A 20,812-nucleotide genomic window follows, 5' to 3' on the forward strand; every position below is an offset into this window, starting at 1 on the left:
TGCACAAAAATCAATTGCTTAAGACTGCAGCCAGTGAAAGCTTCTAAGATTCAACCAACTATTGAGCTGTGTAACTTTGATGGATGAAGTGGATAAATAATTAAATAATGTAGATTTAATTGATTGGCTATCTATTAATGAAATCATTTATTTTATGATGCATTTACTTATTTATGCTGATGTTTCACATTTTAATTAATTACTCTGACATAAATATATGTATTTATGAGGACATTTCACTACTTAATTATTTACATAGGCCTATTTATTTATTTAAGTCCAAATAAATCCCCTATATCTCACTCACATCAGAGGGATACTGCAATAATATTTAATTTCGTTACAACTTTATTCCTCTATAGTTTTTATTCTTATATGAAGTGCATAACATGCTTTAATCTGGAGTTTAGCGTTAATTCAATTTCACAGAAAAAAAAAAAAAGACTAAAAGTTTTTAAAACATTTTGCCTGGAAACAAAGTACAATATTAACATGGGAAACAAACAAAGTGACCAATGCAATATATATATATATATACATACTTTGCTTTTTACCAAGTGGGCTATTCTCTGAAAGTTAGGAAGTGTTGAAGGCTGAATGGACTCCTTGTCATGGGGAGTAGAAGTTCATTTGAATGGAGCTGAGTGATTGTAAAGAAATTTAAGCAAATAGTGATCATAGATATTGAAATTGTTAGATAGGACATCGGACTTGAGGTTTTGCACTGTTCTGAATGAATGGGACTTTGTGGAGTAAGTTCTTATCAGACATGGTAGTTCAACAGCATCAGCATCACCTGGGCGGAGGTACTGCATAATGAATTCTGAGTGTGCTACTTTTTACACTATCTTCAAATGAATACTTTAATTCCAAAACAATATATACATATAAAAATACTAAAATAAAAAAACTTGTATTAATTAAAGGGCTTAGAACAGCTAGTAATCTCAAATTATATTCAGTAGCGATATTGTTAAGGAAAATTACACCTTTCAAATGGTGGATGTCTCGTTTTTTATTGAATCTCTTCAAATTTACCCACTAACACCATCTCCAAAAGACAACTCAGCTCCCATAAAATATTTTATGTTCTGTTTTGTTTGCTTTTTTTATTAGGCTGTCAGATTTTGTAACTATTTATTTATATGGTGTTACTTTGAATGTACCTTTCACAATCACCAAGTAATGTACAGTCAAAAGCAAAATGGGACAAAATTTGCACATAGAAGAGGATTATTAGGAAAACTGGTGCACACTACCTGCTTTTGAAAATGGCTTTTTTTCAACCTCCAGGATTAAACTGAGTCATTCATTGTGGTAAACTCTGCTCAAGTACTGAGTGAGATTAACTCAATATCTGAGACAAATTAGAGTTATTATTTATTCATACAAAACACATGGAAACAACTGCTTCAAGTCAGCAGTCCAAAAGCCCTGTCAAGATATTCTTTGGTCCCACAACTTTTTGTATGCAACTGCATCTATATAGTCAACCATGTATTCCACACTATACTGAAGAGTCCCCAAGAATTCATCCTTCATCTAATATCCCATGATACACAATGGCATGCAAGGAGTCCCAATATGCTTTTGACTGTATATTGTCCTTTAAAAAGAGAAAATTTCACTGAAACAGATTCTTAGGTTGTTAAAGCGAGCAGTTTGGACTTTAAGGAGTTCTGGTGATGTTGATGGGACACAAACCTTTGTGTGACCAAAAAGTAACTTTACTGTATATTGATTTAAATCACTTACAACAAAAATACCAACTTCGGCTCAACTTTTGCTGAAGCTTTTGACTTCAAACTTACACAGCGTCTGTGATAAGAAAGTACCGTTTATCGATTTTAGCTGATCATTTTACTGTTGCTCTTTTCAGTGTAATGCCATTCTCCAACTGTCACTTGATGGAAGACAAAGGAAATAGATAGGTGTTCCAAAAAAATGCTTAATTGTGTTCAGCTTCGTCGCCAATGGAGTTGTGTGGATAAACCTTCAGAAGGTGATTGGTGGTTCAAAGGCCAACAGGACGGTGTGAACAGATTTAAAGAGGTGCTGCTGTCCCAGCAGGAGGGCAGACATTGGAGGATCAATGACAGCGATGGCTCGGCTAATGCTTCTTCTCCTTTTGGTGTGGGCTGGTGAGTACTCAACACTGTACTTTACACTTATGATACTTGAATCATTCCTTACCTTTTAAAATGATCATACTTTACATTTTTGTAAATAATGTATTCTTGAAATGTTATTTCATACATATGGTGGCAGCTTTTACTGGCTTTAAGTTTCACATTTCTTTCATCTATTTGTGAAAACCACAATAGCACAGTTTTTTCATTTTTTTTTTCAATCTATCTTTGAAAAAATCTATATCTATTTTTTTTTACAATCAATTGATTTCAAGAATAGCCAACAGAAATAGTGGGCAATACTTACAGAAGGGCTTCAAGTAGATAAATAAATGGAGAATGTCTTAGAAAAGCCCTACTGGAAATATATATAGACAAGTAAAAACAAACAAAAAAGAAAAGAAAAGGGTAATAAACTAAAATAGAAAAAAAAAACTAACAGAGAAAGAGAAAAAAACCCAGCATATGAACAATTGTAAGCAAGCAATGACAGCTTATTATGAAATAAAGTAAATGGGTGTACCATTAAGACACACTAATACATTATATACAATTTATCATGTGCATGGGGAGACTATAGTTGAGCCTTGATACTGGAAACCTTCCATTTGTCGAACAGGGGTTGCCAAACTCTCAAAAAGATCTTGTCTCAGTTGGCGAGGTTACATCAGAGTCTCTCCATATGTAGCACATTCCCCAGATCAATAAATGGAATAAGGTAGATGCCTTTGACTTCCAGTGTTGTAGAATAAAGCGTTTGGCAAATAAGGTACAGAGAGAGATAGCTTGCCCTTCATACTTATTAATAGAAGGATTATCTATAACTGAACCAAAAATGGCCTGTAATGGATCAAGTGCTATAGTTTTGTTAAGGGCTTTTGATATATAATCAAATAAAAGAGTCCAGCAGAGTTTTAGTTTTGGGCAGGACCAAAACTGAAACAGTTTTTTCATTTTTACTTGGTCAGTAGTTACCTCAAACTGCTTGTTAATATCTTCTTCCACGATTGAGATATTAGCAATCAATTTTGCTGAATCTCAGATACACTATTTATGTGCCTTGTCTGTCCTTTACTCTATTTTTTTCCCTTCGAGCTATCACTGTTTGTGTGTGTGTGTGTGTGTATGTGTGTGTGTGTATGTGTGCGTGTGTGTGTGTGTGTGTGTGTGTGTGTGAGTGTGGCCCCATTTTCATTGTTCCATTGTAGTGAAACTGACATTAGCTTTAGAGTCAGGGTTAGGAAAAGTACTTAACATGTTTTAGTTGGATCCAACAGTTTGTAGCACTGTGCCTTTGTTAAGGAGAGGGTAACACTTTACTTGGATAGTCTAATGTTGATACTCAGACAGTCCAGACACTGAATATCTACAGACTTTTCACACAATTATGACTTTCACTTGAAACTCAGTAGAATTTTTAGTGACACATTATAGTCACTTGATAGAAAGTTGAGTATCAACATTGGACTATCCAAATAAAGTTGGACCAAGGAGACTTAGGCTTTTGTGTCTCTTTCAATCTATTTATTTATGGGTTTTTTTAAATTAATTATCTAATCTCTATTTCTGATCCATGTTAGCCATCTCAGACATGTCAGCTGTCTACATCAGTCATATTGGCTGTTTTTCTTCTCTCCTCATGGGTATTCACATTTTGTTTCTCTCCTACTGAGATCAAAGCTCTTGTTCTGTATCAAGTCCACAGTCTTCATTTCATTTCAGTTGGTGGAGGAATCTCTCTCTCTTTCTGTTTGTCTTTCAGATTTCACAGGGGGTGATGTGCAGAAGAGGATCATTGGAGGTCAAAGGTGTGGACAAACTGAGCGGCTTTACCATGTCCGACTGAAACCAATATTTCGGAACAATTCAGGTACATTTACAAGCCTCTGTGGTGGCTCTCTGATCAGTGACCGGTGGATTCTGACTGCGACTCACTGCTGGGAGCCAGGATGGTGAGACAGAGACTATTTTACTTAAAAATTAGCTGCAACATATTACTCACTCCTTAAATTCAGTCTGAAACTCTTTGAAGTTGCAATCTTCAGTACATTAATGTAAAAACTATGGTATCGTAAACTCATTAACCAAATTGGCAACCCTTTGAATTTTGTAGTGAGCCCTTACCATCACTTTATGTTGCTTTGGGGAAATCAGCCCATCCGTATCAGAAAGGATGCTGACTGGCAGAACATTTCCTTCAGGATATGTTACTGCAGTGTTGAACCAGTCAACCAGAGGGTCACGACCCATAAGTGGGTCACTGGACTGACCCAGCTGAGTCGGCAGGTGTCAATAAAGAAAAGACTTACAGTAATAGCTGCAAACATCTAAACACTATCGACATCTAATATACATGTGTTTGGTATTGAAACAAAACAAATATTTTAGATAGATCGATAGATAGATCGATAGATAGATCGATAGATAGATAGATAGATAGATAGATAGATAGATAGATAGATAGATAGATAGATAGATAGATAGATAGAACATTTTATTTTTTATTTTTCTTTCATAAATTCTGGTGTGCTGCTTTTGGAGAAAGTTGTTCATGTTCACAAATATTAATCAGACTGTTCTACACTAGAGGAATAACATACTGGATTTCTTAAATTGTTAAATTGTTCCTCTTTCACCCCTTCCCACTTGTAGGACTATGTATGCAACTGTAGGTGTGCATCCAGGTCCAGGAGAAGAATTTGAAATCACAAGACGGGAGGTCTATACTGACACTAACGGCATACATGACATCATGCTACTGCAGCTGCCTCACCTGCCTCAGCGGAGGATTGATCCAATAGAACTCCCTGACTGTGCCGGCTGTCTAAAGAAGGCTCTAAGTAAGGTTTTATGGTGAGTTGCAATCTTTCCTCCAAAACATCTTTTTTATGGTAATTTGTAGGAGTTTAATTTTAAGATACGATCACCTTTGTTAAATATTGACTATTTTAGCACAAATATTTTTTGTAATAAAAACTTGTTGATTGGCCTGGATGGTGTAGGTTATTACTGTAGGCTGTTTGTACATAGCTTTAGAAATATGTTATCCATGACATCGAGTCCTATTATTTTTTTTTAATGAAAGAACAGGATACAGTGTAAAAAAGAACACAATAATTCTTATTATGATAATTCTTATTATGAACCCAACTTAACAGAGCAGAGGCAACAGGGAGCTGAAGGTGAAATGAAGACAGGGAGAGGCAGAACATAACCTGAAACACACAAAAGGCCCACAAGAAACCTGATCTGGTTTGATAAGAATGTGATAACAGGCGGAGAGGGATGATGTGTAGATGCTGGGTTTATAAATTTGAAACTCACATCACTGTAGTTGCTTGAAACCGAGTGGAATCTCAGTCGCAGTGTAAACTCTCTGCTACTCACTTCAAACTGTCAGGTTTCTTGTAAATTAATTTCCATGAAATCTACAACCAGTTGCATGCTTGTAGCCATTTTAAAATGTCAAGCCCACATCAAACATCCCCTGTCCTCAATCATGCAGTCGTCCAGTTATTTTTGTGACAAATTTAATGTAGCCCAATAAACCTTTTATATTGTCATTCATCTTTAAAACTTTATACCGTGCATTGAATTATAAAGAACTAAATTACAGTTCTCTAAAATGAGTCTCGAAATAGCAGCGTATTTTTTGGAAAAGGGATGCAACACTATGATGGTGTGGTCACAAGTTAATCTGGCTGTATTGTTCAGACAAGGAAATGTTTGTGTCATGTTGGCTGTTCATATGTGGGTGCAGGTCTATTTACCTTGAAATATGGAGAGAGTTAGTTCTACCTGTCCTGCATAGCCTTGGTGAATTACAACAGGTCTTTTGTGCCACACTTCTGCAGTGTTTTGTCTGTGATATCAAATCCCATGTGGGGTCTTTTTTTTTTCCTTTCTTTGGGGGAAACATTCAAAATGTGGTTGATGAATATCACGAGCGCAGCAGCATTAAAGAATTTACAGATCATAGTGGGGCAAAAAGTGGCTGCTGCAACTTTTTCTGCAGCCTACTTAAAAGGCCGTAGGGATTACACAGTCTGATTGGCTCAGTGGATTGGTTCCTTTTGATTGGGTTTACTTTGGAAATATGAAAATCCAGCCCAAAAAAAAAACAAAAAAAGTAACACGACATTTAGAAATGTAGTGGAGTAAAAAGTATAGATATTTGCTTTGAAATGTAAAAGTAAAAGTATCCAAAACTAAATATACTACAGTAAAGTGCAGATACTTGAAAAAACGACTTAAGTACAGCAACAAAATACTTTTACTCACTTTCCACCACTGGCTGACACACAGGCTGAAATCATGAAGCCTTGGCGGACTGAACTGGAGTTCATGTAATTTGAGGCTGTAAAAGTTTTGCTGACAGAACCTTCCATCTATAAGTCTCAGGTCTACAACTCTTCATGGAAAAATGTGAATATTACCAAGATTCGAGTGGTTTTATCAACTGTTGGTTGTTTCTGTAGAGCCTGCAGGATCTGCCATCTCATTAGCTGAGGCCCACTAAATAAAACATTTTAAAAATGGAAAAATAGAAAATTGGTGTCTGCAGTTAAAACACTGTTTCTCCATGAAAGCCATGGACTGTACCACAGGCACAGGGGGGGCAGGTAGACCAAGCTTTGGGTGGCTTAAAACAATGTTTTAACTGCTGACACCAATTTTCCATTCTTCTAATTTTCCGATCGTATAACACAAATTAGAAAATTGAAAAAAACGATCAACACCTTCTTCATTTAGTCTATTTGAGTACGGTACGGAATTTATATTTTACAATATTGGCATTCCAATGCGTATATACCTTCGTATCAATCGTTTTCATGTGATAAATAAAGCAAGTGATTTCGCTGCCATTTTGCTTTTGGATTTGAGTTGACACCACAGAAAAGGAAAGAGTGATGTGCATTTTTCCTTTTTGCTTTTAGTTTGTCTGTCCAGAAATAAAGTAAGTACTGCAGAGACATGAAAAGGACAGACTCTGACTTCCAGACAGGACGAATGTAGAGTACAAGTTTTACTTTTTGCCGGTCTGAACTTGTCAGCCCGTAGGTTTGAATAAGTTACATTATAAAGTTTTTTCAAGCTTCACAGCTTGCGTTCTAACGTAAAGCTAACGTTAGCCTAGACAGGTAACAAGCTAATGGCAGTCACACACGACCGGACGTCAAGGCAGGCACAACAAACTGGAATAGAAACACTGAATAAATTACATTGAAGTTCCATGATCAGTGATGTCTTCAATTGTAGGACATTGAAGACTAGTTCCAATGTGTTGATGACAGGGTCTGTAAAAATATTCTTTATTTTATTTTCATTGTTCTGGAGGATGACATAGCAAGTAAGTGAGTGGAAACCACAACTTAAGTCAAGGTCAACAGGAAACCAGGGAACACCAAGCTGTTTAAACAGTAATGTATAGGCCTAGGAAGATTTTGCTTTACTGTGTTTGTCTTTGTGTGGTTGGACTGTCATTTTGTTATATGTAAGATATCTTTGTAATTTATAAGAAATCTGATCCCTGACATCCAAATATATAGCTAAAATATTCATAGTCCTAAATTATACAAATGAATAGGGTACATTTACTGAAGAATGTTTCCAAATGATTGAAAGAAAGAACATTTGAAAAGTAAAGATTTCAGATGTCATGGCAGTGCTAGCGCTTTTTTAATCCCAAAGCGGGAATTAGATTGTCATCATGGCCCAACACAATACACAAAGAAAAAAAGTATTATTCTGATGTAACTGCTGTCTCTAGTAGGCTACATTTTGCATTTAAGTTAAAAAAAGCAAGCTGTGAAGCTTAAAAAACTTCAGAGCATAGCTTTAATGTAACTTAATCAAGCCTACTCTCTGCCATGCTCTATTCGGACAGGAAGAAAGATGTTAACTACCGTTGAAAAACTTTGTTCAAATGGACAAATACTAATGCTTTTACTCTGAAATTGAGTCCTGGTCACTCCTCTGCAGTACTTACTCCTTTTCTGTCTCGACAAACTAAAAGCAAAAAGGAAAAATGCACATCGCTCTTTCCTTTTCTGTGGTGTCAACTCAAATGCTTTTTTATTTATTGCACTTCAATGAGTAAAACAATTGATACGAAGGTACATGCATTCACTCCAACCCCAATTTTCCACATTTTCTGAGGAAATAAATTGATATTTTAGAATATTGCACTCCTGATTCCCATTTTCTAATTTTTACGATTGTACAGTATGACAAAAACCAGAAAAATTGAAAAACGATCTAAAATCCCAATTTTCTATTTATTTGAGAGGAAAAAAATAGAATTAGAATATTGTAGCCTACCCAATTTTCTGATTTTGCAAATGTTTGTTTATAATGAGAATATTGAAATGATACACATTACACAGACCCTTTTGTATTGGTATGTTTTAACCACATGGATCTCAGTTCACATGTTGTGGGTACTGTCTTATTCAGCTGTGGGAGATGTGTGACTTCCAAGCCATCCCCGGGTAAAACAGTTCAGGTTGCAGGCCACGCTGCCATTGCTACAGGTCCTAATAATAGAAGAGGTGAGATTGTTTTTGATAATTCGACAATTATAATGACAGATAATTTTTTGTTGTGCTAAAACCTTTGTTGTAATGCTACTTTATATTTGATATTCAGCAACACTTTTGTTTGACGAGTTTGACAAGATGTTTTTGATTCAGATAATTATCCATTTTCATTAGATATAGTGGTTTTAATTGGTAACAGTACTGACATACACAGCAAAACATTTTTAAATGCGAAGCAATTCATGGATCTGGAAAGTCAGTCAGTCAGTCACTCAGTCACTCACTCACTCACTCACTCACTCACTCACTCACTCACTCACGGTTAGCCTCTCTGCCTTTAGTGGCTGTTAGGAGACATGGCAATTTCTACAGACTTCACACTAAACCAGGATCATTCACTCTGACACTGTCCATGTGTCCATGTTAATGTTGTACTTTGTCTTTTAATTGAATCATTCTTCAGTCATATAAACATTTTAATCTGCCACTGTGCTGAGTCAGTTCCTCAACTCAAAAAGAAAAAATTTTTTTTTGAGAAACAAATGAGTTTCTTGAAATAATTCAGATCATTCCACTTTCTTTAAGATAATGCCACTTGACTCAAGAACATTCTTAAAACAAGTTGAGATGCATTTCAAACAAGTAAAATTATCTAACACCATAGGACAATTTGTATTCACTTGTCTTAAGAGAGATTGTATGAGATGAAATGTCCTTTTAATATGGATTTTTTTTTTTTTTTCAACATAGAATCTCACTTTCCTTTTCCATTCTCCTCTAGCACCCGCTCAGGTACCTGACCTGCACTGTGCAAATCTAAATGTTGTCGGCTGCCAGGGGGTTCCAATTCCTGTGCATCCCACCATAATATGGCGGCCTCAATACTATTTCTGTGCAGAGTCTGCTAATCAAGATGTGTGTCGCGTGAGTAATTATCTGCAAGACCTCTAGCCTTATGTCTTCTGTTCAATCATTACAACTTTTGATAAGTGATGATAGTCAATAAATGGCCAGAACTAATACTTGATTTGGATGGCAAAATATAATTTTGCTTTATATGTATACTATTTTTTTTAATGTTTCTTTTCTTTCTCTGTCTGTTTCAGGGTGACTCTGGTGGAGGAGTGGTGTATCAGGGCCAGATCTATGGTGTCATTTCTTTCACTGGTAGTGTTACCCATGCATGTGCTCGACCAGCCGGGTTCATGGATGTCTGTGAATACAAGAATTGGATCAAAGATATTACTGGCATACCCTAGGCTGAAACTCTTTCATAATAAACAATCTATGAGATCTCAGCTCTACAAGAAACTGATGTGATTTGTGTCTTTTGTTTGCAGAACATGTTCTCATACAAACTGGAAACAGTGTTTGCCACAATAATCATGTAAAACTGTGATTCTCCTTTTCTGATATTAGCATAAAAACATGAAAAAGTGACAATCTTTACACTAACACTAGGTAATAGGCCGGTCTATAATTTAACTTACATTGTGTCACCATAGTGAGACAAGTAGCTTGGCTGTAGAGTGACTCAGTGGTCCCTTTAACATAATACATTTTCCAAGTTACCTACTACTACTACTACCTACTACCTACTACTATCTACAGTCTGATTAATTTTATTACATTTGTACTACATTTTATATTTGTATTAGTATTACATTATTGAGTTTTAAAAATTGAAAATTGTGCTCAAACAACTAGAATAGAGTTGCTTCCTTAAAAATGAAGACAAACCATGGAAACGATTAAGATGCCGATAAAAAATCTGAAAAAATTAACCTTCAACCACATAACTGTTAATTCAAATATCAATGCGCAAGCTGAAATTCAACATTAACGCTAATGCCTACTGTATGTGTCACTTAGCAACAATTTTTTTTAGCCAGTGTTCAAGAGCAGGCATTGATAGACGGAAGAATAACAGTAACATAATGTTTTGTTTAATTATAATTTTTATATAATTATTGATTCAAAAATGGTTACAATGGTGTGTTACTGCCACTTTGAAATAGCAATAAGCCAGTCAAAGCAGAGATTTAGGCTTCACATCTTACCTGTTCTAAACTCAGTATAAACCACAGCCTCTCATGGCTTATTGCTCAACTCTTCTCACTTAACCCCCATTCCCATACTCACTCTCAACACCGACCAACCAACACAAACACAACAATGATACTGCACCATTTAATCCAAAACACTCCTCATGGTTTCCACACTCAACTTCTCTCTCAACAACAACAAGCTAATGGAGGACTGACCCCGCTGGCTTCAGATAGCTCGTTCAGAGGTTCAGACTGCATAGAGTCAACAGTCAGACACTGATGGCAGGACAGACCCTGCAGAAACCTGTGATTCAGTGTGATTCACTTCTTCCCTGCGTTTGCATGAAGCGGCAGCAGGGTGGCGTTGTGAGAAGAGAGGCCACCAGTCAACTGCAGTCCAGTCATTCAGCAAACATCGGCCCTGCTGAAGTGTCCCTGAGCAACACACTGACTCCCTGCCAGCTGCAGTAGCTGAGCCTGTGCTCTGAACTTCCCTTCGGCTTCACTAAAGTACCACATTGTTATTACAGTTTTTTTCTGATTGCTGATTTTTTCTGATTACAATCTCGGAAATCCATCGTCTATCCGTCTGACGACAGAGTAGACTCTGGGAGCGACAGCCAATATTTCAGGGTTTCCGGTGTAGCCAGCGGACATCCGGGCCAAGACTTCCTCTTCCGTGCGCCGGTCATTGTTTACAGTCCAATTAGCCACTTGAGACGCGAGAATGGAGTCGGAGTTGAGAGACGACGTCTCATATGCAGATATCTGTTTATAGAGATTAGCCGAAATGTTGTCTGGACCTAAAACACCTACAAAAAGTATCGATGTTTGTGTATTGTGTGGAGAAACGTTCGACTCGTTGCGTCTCAAGTTGCTAATTGGACTGTAAACAATGACCGGCGCACGGAAGAGGAAGTCTTGGCCCGGATGTCCGCTGGCTACACCGGAAACCCCGAAATATTGGCCGTCGCTCCCAGAGTCTACTCTGTCGTCAGACGGATAGACGATGGGTTTCCGAGATTGGCTTAGGCACTATCGTTGAAACTATAGGCTATTTTTGCAAAACTCTACACACTAACCACAAAACCTTACACCAAACCAGCAAAACATTATACATCTCTTGCAAAAGCAAACAATTCTTGCAAAACTCTTCAAACTCTTTTAAAAAATTGTGTTTTGCGTCAATACAGTACACACAAACCATCATTTGAATAAACACACAAAGCACCAACTACGCACTGATAGTATAAATGAAAAACACTTGTGGCTTTTGCTTTTTCTGTGTGCAGGGCATAGCAGTTTGCAATAAAGTTTTGTCATACATGCAGTAAACACACATACACACAGGTATCCAAAGTGTAAAGTATGGATGTGTATTCCAAACATAACACACTATCAATACAAATAAGGGGAAAAAGTTATTTATTTATTTTTCTCAAAATGTTCTACAGTAACACTCCTCAAACAACAAAAGCACAGTAGAAGAAAACAAAAACATTTGTGCTAGAAAAAAAAGAACAGAAAAAAACAGGCTATCTGGCCATAAGTTTACAGTGTTGCTAGAAGTGTGTTACGTATTACAGTAAATTGCAAACTGAGTGTAAAGCAGTGAGTTGTGTTTACAGTTTTGCAAAAAGTGTGTTATAAAATTACAAACTGAGTGTAAAGCAGAGAACGTGCATTCAGTTTGGCACACTTGGTAAATGCATTGGCTACAAGTGTTAATGGTTTCAGAGATAGTGCTTCAAGAATCACTGTTAGTGAGTAAGCATTCAGAAAAAACTAAATATTGCACTACAACATATGTGATATATGTTTCATTATGGTACTACACATACATACATCACTGTAAAAGGACTAGTAGGGAGAATACTACAGACACAGTGGAATCATTGAACAAAATCTGAAATTTATTGATGAAATACAGTTTTTTACAATCACTTTGGCACTAATTTCAGAACCTTGATGTCATTTTTCAAAACTCTAGACACAAAACTCACAACCAATGATCAAAATGCACATTTTTCAAAACTCTAACATTTCTTCCAATTGCTTGGATACAATACACATAAACCTAAGATCATTTGTTCATTGAACTAAAATCACCTGTTCAAAATGACACAACTTACCATTTCAAAATGCAATTCACACATTACATCTGAGATGACTGTCTATTCATTTCATTACAATTACCTAACTATCAATTGATACAACTGCTCAAAATGATAAGTAACTGTTGCATTACTCTTATGCATAGTTTTATGGAAACTGACAAACAATATTCCATGTTTAGATCATGAAAGTTTCAGGATAACGAGATCCATTGACACCAATTACCGTGGAACATGAACCAATTGGACGACATTATCTATGGATGTAATATTTCATCATCATTCTTTATCAGACACTGTTTCTATGGTCCCATGTTCCACTTTTCCAGACCATGTTTTCAGATTTCAGAAGATTCTTCCCAAGATGTTTGGATAATGAAAACATCCACCGTGACGTGAATGAGAACCTGTGGCCAAATCCACAAGACAGGGTTGATGGAAATATAGAAGTACAGTAATCAATCCTTTGTTTTGCGTTTTACAGTAAGCCAGGTGAGGAACACTGCAGTTGACGTTTTACAGTACTGTCGTTTTTTTTTTCTTGTAGCTAATTATTTTTGCTTTGATTCAAAGAAACCTATGTTGTGATTTTATTGTATTTCATCAATACTGTAAATTTCAGATTTTTGTTCAATGATTCCACTGTCTGTAGTATTCTCTCTACTAGTCCTTTTACAGTGATGTATTTACCATAATGAAACATGTATCACATATTTTGTACTACGATATTTAATGATTGTACGAACAACTAAACAGTGAAACTATTGGTATCTTGTGTGTGGGTGATCTAAATTAATGTTCCTATGGTATTTCATGATAAATGAGTTATTTGAACCAATGATTCTGCAAGTGCAAGGTTTCTTTAAAGATATGAATGCACAACGTAACGTTTTGAACATTGGACAGCCTGTGTTACAAGTGATGACCGTTTTGAGTTTTGTGTCTAGAGTTTTGAAAAATGACCACAGGTTCTGAAATTAGTGCCAAAGTGATTGTAAAAAACTGTAATATCTTCTTCCACTATGCCTTGTTGCTGAAATGTGCTATATAAATAAACTTGCCTTGCCTTGCCTTGCCTATTGAGATATTAGCAATCATTTTTTGCTGACTCATCAGATACACTGTTTATGTGCCCTGTCTGTCATTCCCTCTCTTTTTGTCTCTTGCTTATGTGTGTGTGTGTGTGTGTGTGTGTGTGTGTATGTGTGTGTGTGTGTGTGTGTGTGTGAGTGTGTGTGTGTGTGCGTGTGCGTGTGCGTATGTGTGTGCACATGTGTGTGTGTGTGAGTGTTGCCCCATTTTCACTGTTCCAGTGTTGTGGTACTGACATTAGGTTTAGGGTCAGGGTTAGGAAAAGTATTTAACAGATTTTAGTTGTATCCAACAGTTTTATAGCGCTGTGCTTTTGTTAAGGAGAGTTAGGCTATTTATAAATATCTATCTATGTTTTTTTTATTATTTAATGATTCATGTAAACTCAATCTAAAATCTAAATCTAACTAAATCTGATCCATGTTAGCCACCTCAGACATGTCAGCTGTCTACATCAGTCATATTGGCTGTTTTTCTTCTCTCCTCATGGATATTCACATTTTGTTTCTCTCCTACTGAGATCAAACCTCTTGTTCTGTATCAAGTATGAAGAACCACAGTCTTCATTTCACGATGTGCAGAAGAGGGTCATCAGAGGTCAAACATGTGGACCAAATGAGCGGCTTTACCATGTCCTCAGGATATTGCAAATAATGTGTTAAGCTTCTGTGGTGGCTCTCTGGTCAGTGACCGGTGGATTCTGACTGCGGCTCACTGCTGGATGCCAGGAGGGTGAGAAAGAGGCTATTTTCCTTAAAAAATAACTAAAATATATTGCTTATTTCCTTAAATTCAGTCTTTGGTGTTGCAATCTTCAGTGTATTCATGTAAAAACTATGGTGTTGTAAACAAAACAAAGTCATTAACCAAATGCAGTGAGCCCTTTACCTGTCACTTTAAGTGCTTTGGGGAGAACTCAACCCATCAGTATCAGAAATTATGCTGACTGGCACAACATTTCCTTCAGGATATGTTACAGCAGTGTTGAACCAGTCAACCAGAGGGTCACATAAGTGGGTCGCTGGACCGATCCAGCTGGGTCAATGACTCAATGACTGGGTCAAGTGTCAGTAAAGAAAATCCTGCCAGGCTTACAGTATCCTAATAGCTGCAAACATCTAAACACTATCTATGTGTTTGGTACTGAAAAGAACAAGTACAGATGCTGTACAGGCCCACGGCGCAAGTGTTGAATTCCAATAGCTGATCCGTCGGAAAATGGACAGAATCATTGACGGATAGATTTCTGTCCATTGGGCTGTTTAGGAATATCAACATGGTGAGAGAGGCAGAAATAGGCCTACAGTAGCCTAGCTTCGCTCATAACGGTGCTACTTCATAGAAACAAGTTAAATTCACTTGAACACATTGTACTCACATTGGGTTGAAAATAGGAAAGGATGTCTAGTTTCTTCTGTCTCGACATTTCCACAACACAACCTGTCAGCTCCGCGGATCATATTAAACTGTCTGTGCTTGTCATTTAATTGTGCCCTCTGCTGCGCCGTGGGGAAAAAAATCTATTTTACTATCTATCTATCTATCTATCTATCTATCTATCTATCTATCTATCTATCTATCTATCTATCTATCTATCTATCTATCTATCTATCTATCTGTGTAAAATAGATAGATAGATGGATGGATAGATGGATAGATAGATAGATAGATAAATAGATAGATAGATAGAGGAATAACATACTGGATTTCTTAAATTGACTGATGTTCCTCTTTCTCCCCTTCCCACTTGTAGGGCTATGTATGCAACTGTAGGTGTGCATCCAGGTCCAGGACAAGAATTTTGAATCAAAAGAAAGGAGCTCTATACTGATAAGAAGGGCATACAACATGACATCATGCTACTGCAGCTAACTGAGCCCACTGAGATTGACCCAATAGACCTTCCTGACTGTGCCGGTGGCGGTTTAGCTAAACTTCTATGGTGAGTTGTAATCTTTCCTCCAAAACATCTTTGTGGGAGTTTTTTTTTTTTAAAGATTTTTAAGAGATACCAGTATTCAGCACTGATTTGCACTGTCTGTGGGTCAGTTTTTTTGGGGTCAACATTCTCATTGTATTCTAAATGCCCAATCCATGAATTTAGTTTGATGCTGTAGTTAAAACATTGTTACCCCACTACTGGTGTTGTTTCCACAGTGGTTTATTGAATTGAAGATATAGAGCTTGAATTGGGACCAAAAGTTCTAGCCTGGACCGACCTGAGCCCACATCAGTCCTGTCCAAGTCCAACAAAGCTCACACATTAGCAACATTTTGAAAGCCTGAGCCAAACTAGAGCTTGATTTTGTGTGCATGCTGCGACCGTCACCATCTGCCCTGAATGCTGATGCACAGGCTGAAATCATGAAGCCTTGGCTTACTGGACTGAACTGGAGTAAAGCTATAAGCATAGTAGCTGTGTTGAGTAAAAACATATTGAAGGTGAATGTACTACACTTAAACAAGCCCCCCTTAAAGACCAGTGTGGCTGTAATTTTACTGCAGTGGAGTGTGAGCGTGCAACACACACACACACCTCTATGATATCTAACTACAACAAGGACCACAATGGAAATAAGTCCTGTGACTTTTTTGTGTTATCTTTGATGTTCTTTTAATTGTGCATGTACATTGGTGTTGCAACCATGGAATTGTCCTTTTAAAGTGTGGGTACTGTTTATTTCAGCTGTTTCAAGTCTGGGACTTCCAAGCCACGCACAGGTAACCCGGTTCAGGTTGCAGGCCACGCTGCCACTGCTACGGGTCCTAATAATAGAAGAGGTGAGATTATTACAATTACATTTTTGTGGTTCTAAAACCTTTGTTGTAATGCTACTTTATTTATATCTATACCTTATATCTATACTTTATTATTTGACATTCAACAACAGGATGCTTGACAGGATGCCGCTGTTTCAGACGATGATGCATTTTCATTAGATGTAGTGGTTTTAGTTGGTAACAGTACTGACATACACAGCAAAACATTTTTTAATTTTGTACTCTTGTCTTGAGTCAGGCATATAAAGATAGAAATCTGCTAATGTGTTGTGACAGTTTCTTAAAATAATGCAGATCACTACACTTTCTTTAAGATAATTTCCCTTGACTCAAGTAGAGTAGACACTAAGCCTCAAATTTGCGCGTTCCCGTGAGCCGCCGCCATAACGGAGGGTGTCCCATTACCAAGTGAGCCAAATGAAGCAAGGGGGAGTGGCTGTTCTGCCCTCTGACATTCCCTTGAAGAAAATGAGGCAATTAAAGTGGTGGCTTAAGAGCGAGGGTTACCCAGCAGGCATTGCGATACCAATATAAACTACCGCAGAGAGCATGGTGGAGGAGGAGCCACCTTACCGCAAATGTAATAAAATAACTCTAAATGAACTGGCTACAATCTAAAATTACTGTAAGCTTATATTTAATTCTGGGAAATAATGGAAATAAAATCGATGTGGATTTGCAAGATTTTGTTTGAAAACAATTATGTCTGATAACTCCACAATTATAAAAAGGAAAACATGGTTAAACCATGGGGAAAACATAAAAACAAAACTTAATATATTATACAAAAGAGCAATTTCTTAGGTAGACACAGACATTTTACAATTTCACCATTCATTTATGCTTGGCTGAATATTATTTATTTTTTTTTTTTTTTAATATTTTTTCAATGATTTAATTTATATATTCAGTCACGGCCATCATGCTCTGAAACAAACACACTGACAATATTGAGAAAATGCGTGATGCTCAATCTGTGTAATGCACCAATAATGCAATGCATGCACAAGTCTTCTTTTAATGGGCAGCGCTGCATATCTCCAATAAAACTGAAAAAATACACTGCAACTATGGCAACAGCTGGCTGGTGACGTGCCATGTCATTAGGAAGTGATGACAGAGGGAAGTGCGTCCCAGAGTTGCTGCTGCAGGTCCTTCACCCTCTGCCTCTTCTGGCCCTTCTGATACAACACTAAAGGTTTTTGCACACCAAGTCCATATTTTTTGTATGCGTTTTTTTAATCCGTCATCCGATAAAAATCGTTACGCACAGAAACCTTGCACACTGAGTCCGATGTGTTTTATTATTCTATTCGTTGCGAAAATTCGCAATATAAAAGAAAATGGAGTCGTCATTAAAAAGAAGACCACCAATTTCCGCGATCCAATTGATCCTGAACAGCGGCTGGCAGTATGTCTAAGGAGGGACACACACACACACACACACACCCACTTCATGATTTGGTTATCCAAATTGTGCCATCGGAAAAGTGCGCATGGGTGATCAGCCTTTCGACTGGATCCGCAGATATTCAGGGCACAGCCTCAAAACGCTGCAACATACAGACAAGATCATGGTCAGTAGTTGTCCTGTGATCAGTCTGTTTATCACACTTTTCTGCCAGAGCTGATAGTATCAGTGTTTCGAGGCTGTACCAGAGATCCCAGTAGATCCAGTCGTGCGTAATGGCTAATAACAACAGTACGGTGGCTCTGAGTGGTCAAACAACTCTCTAAATGCTTTTGATGGATGCGAAAAAACGCAAAAAATCGAACCTGTTCCGAAAACTTTAATGACAGACGAAAGTTTCGGAGTCGGTGTGTAAACGTGATTGACACAACGTGAGGTCGTATTTATTTTTAAATGTGCGACAATTTCGGACGAAAAATACGGACTTGGTGTGCAAAGACCTTAACACTTCCAACTGAGTGTCACTCAAAATGAAGGGGGAGTGCTTAGGGGGCGTAATGGGACAGGGGGCATAGGTACATTTTTATTCACTTGTCTTAAGACAGATTGTAAGCAATTAAATGTCCTTTTAAGATGGATTTTTTTGTTTTGTTTTGTTTTATCAACATAGAATCTCACTTTCCTTTTCCATTCTCCTCTAGTACCTGGTCTGGTAGCTGACCTGCACTGTGCAAATCTAAATATTACTGACTGTCAGGTGCTAAGATCTAATTTAAGTCCCGCGATGTCATCATTGAGCGATCAACACTGGTTCTGTGGAGAGTCTTGTGTTCACGATATAAGTCACGTGAGTAATCATCTGTATGACCTTTAACCTCACATCTTCTTTTCAATCATTACAAATTTTGACAAGTGGAAGATCATCAATAAATGGCCACGACTAATACTTGATTTATATTATTTTTTTCCTGTTTCTTTTCTCTCTCTTTCTGTCACTCAGGGTGACTCTGGTGGAGGAGTGGTGTATCAGAACCAGATCTATGGTGTCCATTCTTTCACTGGTAATGCTACCCATGCATGTGTTAAACCAGCCGGGTTCATGGATGTCTGTGAATACAAGAAATGGATCAAAGAGATTATTGCCATACCCTAGGCTGAAACTCTTTCATAATAAACAATCTATGAGATCTCAGCTCTACAAGAAACTAATGTGATTTGTGTCTTTTGTTTGCAGAAAATGTTCTTATATAAACAGTGTTTGTCACAATGATCATGTAAAGTTGTGATTCTCCTTTTCTGATATTAGGATACAAATGTGAAAATGCCTGCACTAACACTAGATACTAGACTGGTCCATTAAATATAACTTGTATTGTGCCACCTAACAGGAAACACAATGTATTAAAAAGGTATTGGGATAAGTAGCTTGGCTGTTGGGTGACAGTGGTTGAAAAACTGTCTTGTAACTGAAACATCACAGGTTTGATCTCTGCAGCAGTCAGTGTGTCCTGTTGAACTGTGCTATTTAATAAGTTGCATTTAACCTAATGAACCTGAACCATGAACGTATTTGTGATTAATGGTACAATAATCTCTTTAATGCAACACATTTTCAAAGTTACCTACCATTATTCTAATATTTGTTATTACATTAATCAGTCTTGACTACATTTTATATTTTTATTAGTATTACATTATTGGGTTTTATTCAAGGAGAAAGTTTGTGCTCAAACAACCAGAATAGAGTTACTTCCTTAAAAATGAAGACAAACCATGAAAACGATTAGGTGTGACACTTAAAAAATAAGATGCTAGTAAAAAATCTGAAAAAGATCACCTTCAACCGCATAACTATTCATTCAAATGGGAAAGCTGAAATTCAGCATGAATTAATGCTAATGCCTACTACTGTATGTGTCACTTAGTAACCACTTTTTTTAGCTACTGTTCAAGAGCTGATAGACAGAAGAATAACATAAAAAAAAATTTAATCTTTTTTTTTGTTTTGTTACAATGATGTGTTACTGCCACTTTGAAATAGCAATAAGCCAGTCAAAGCAGAGATTTAGGCTTCACATCTTACCTGTTCTAAAATCAGTGTAAACCACAGCCTCTCATGGCTTATTGCTCAACTCTTCTCACTTAACCCCCATTCCCATACTCACTCTCAACACCGACCAACCAACACAAACACAACAATGATACTGCACCATTTAATCCAAAACACTCCTCATGGTTTCCACACTCAACTTCTCTCTCAACAACAACAAGCTAATGGAGGACTGACCCTGCTGGCTTCAGATAGCTCGTTCAGAGGTTCAGACTGCATAGAGCCAACAGTCAGACACCTGCAGAAACCTGTGATTCAGTGTGATTCACTTCTTCCCTGCGTTTGCATGAAGCGGCAGCAGGGTGGCGTTGTGAGAGGAGAGGCCACCAGTCAACTGCAGTCCAGTCATTCAGCAAACATCGGCCCTGCTGAAGTGTTTCCGATGTTTGCTGAATGACTGGACTGCAGTTGACTGGCAGGGAGTCAGTGTGTTGCTCAGTGTCCCTGAGCAACACACTGACTCCCTGCCAGCTGCAGTAGCTGAGCCTGTGCTCTGAACTTCCCCTCGGCTTCACTAAAGTACCACATTGTTATTAATCACCTGTTGTGCTTTAACTTCCAGCTGAAACTAATGTGATCTAACCTTTT

General features: G+C 37.4%; 1 protein-coding gene across 1 annotated transcript; it reads left to right on the top strand.

Moving 5' to 3' along the window:
- Positions 1-2,038: 2,038 nt before the first annotated feature.
- On the top strand, positions 2,039-9,970 carry LOC139657288 (protein C activator-like). Its single transcript, XM_071535072.1, has 6 exons — positions 2,039-2,141; positions 3,892-4,081; positions 4,782-4,982; positions 8,586-8,680; positions 9,450-9,592; positions 9,775-9,970. The coding sequence occupies exons 1-6, from the start codon at positions 2,093-2,095 to the stop codon at positions 9,925-9,927; spliced, it is 831 nt and encodes a 276-aa protein (XP_071391173.1). The 5' UTR covers positions 2,039-2,092; the 3' UTR covers positions 9,928-9,970.
- The last annotated feature ends 10,842 nt before the right edge of the window (positions 9,971-20,812 follow it).

The sequence above is a fragment of the Centroberyx affinis genome, unplaced genomic scaffold, assembly GCF_046629955.1.
Source record: "Centroberyx affinis isolate AG114_WGS23_722 - 3 ecotype Tasmania unplaced genomic scaffold, CSIRO-AGI_Caff_v1 ptg002651l_1, whole genome shotgun sequence".
NCBI lineage: Eukaryota > Metazoa > Chordata > Actinopteri > Beryciformes > Berycidae > Centroberyx > Centroberyx affinis.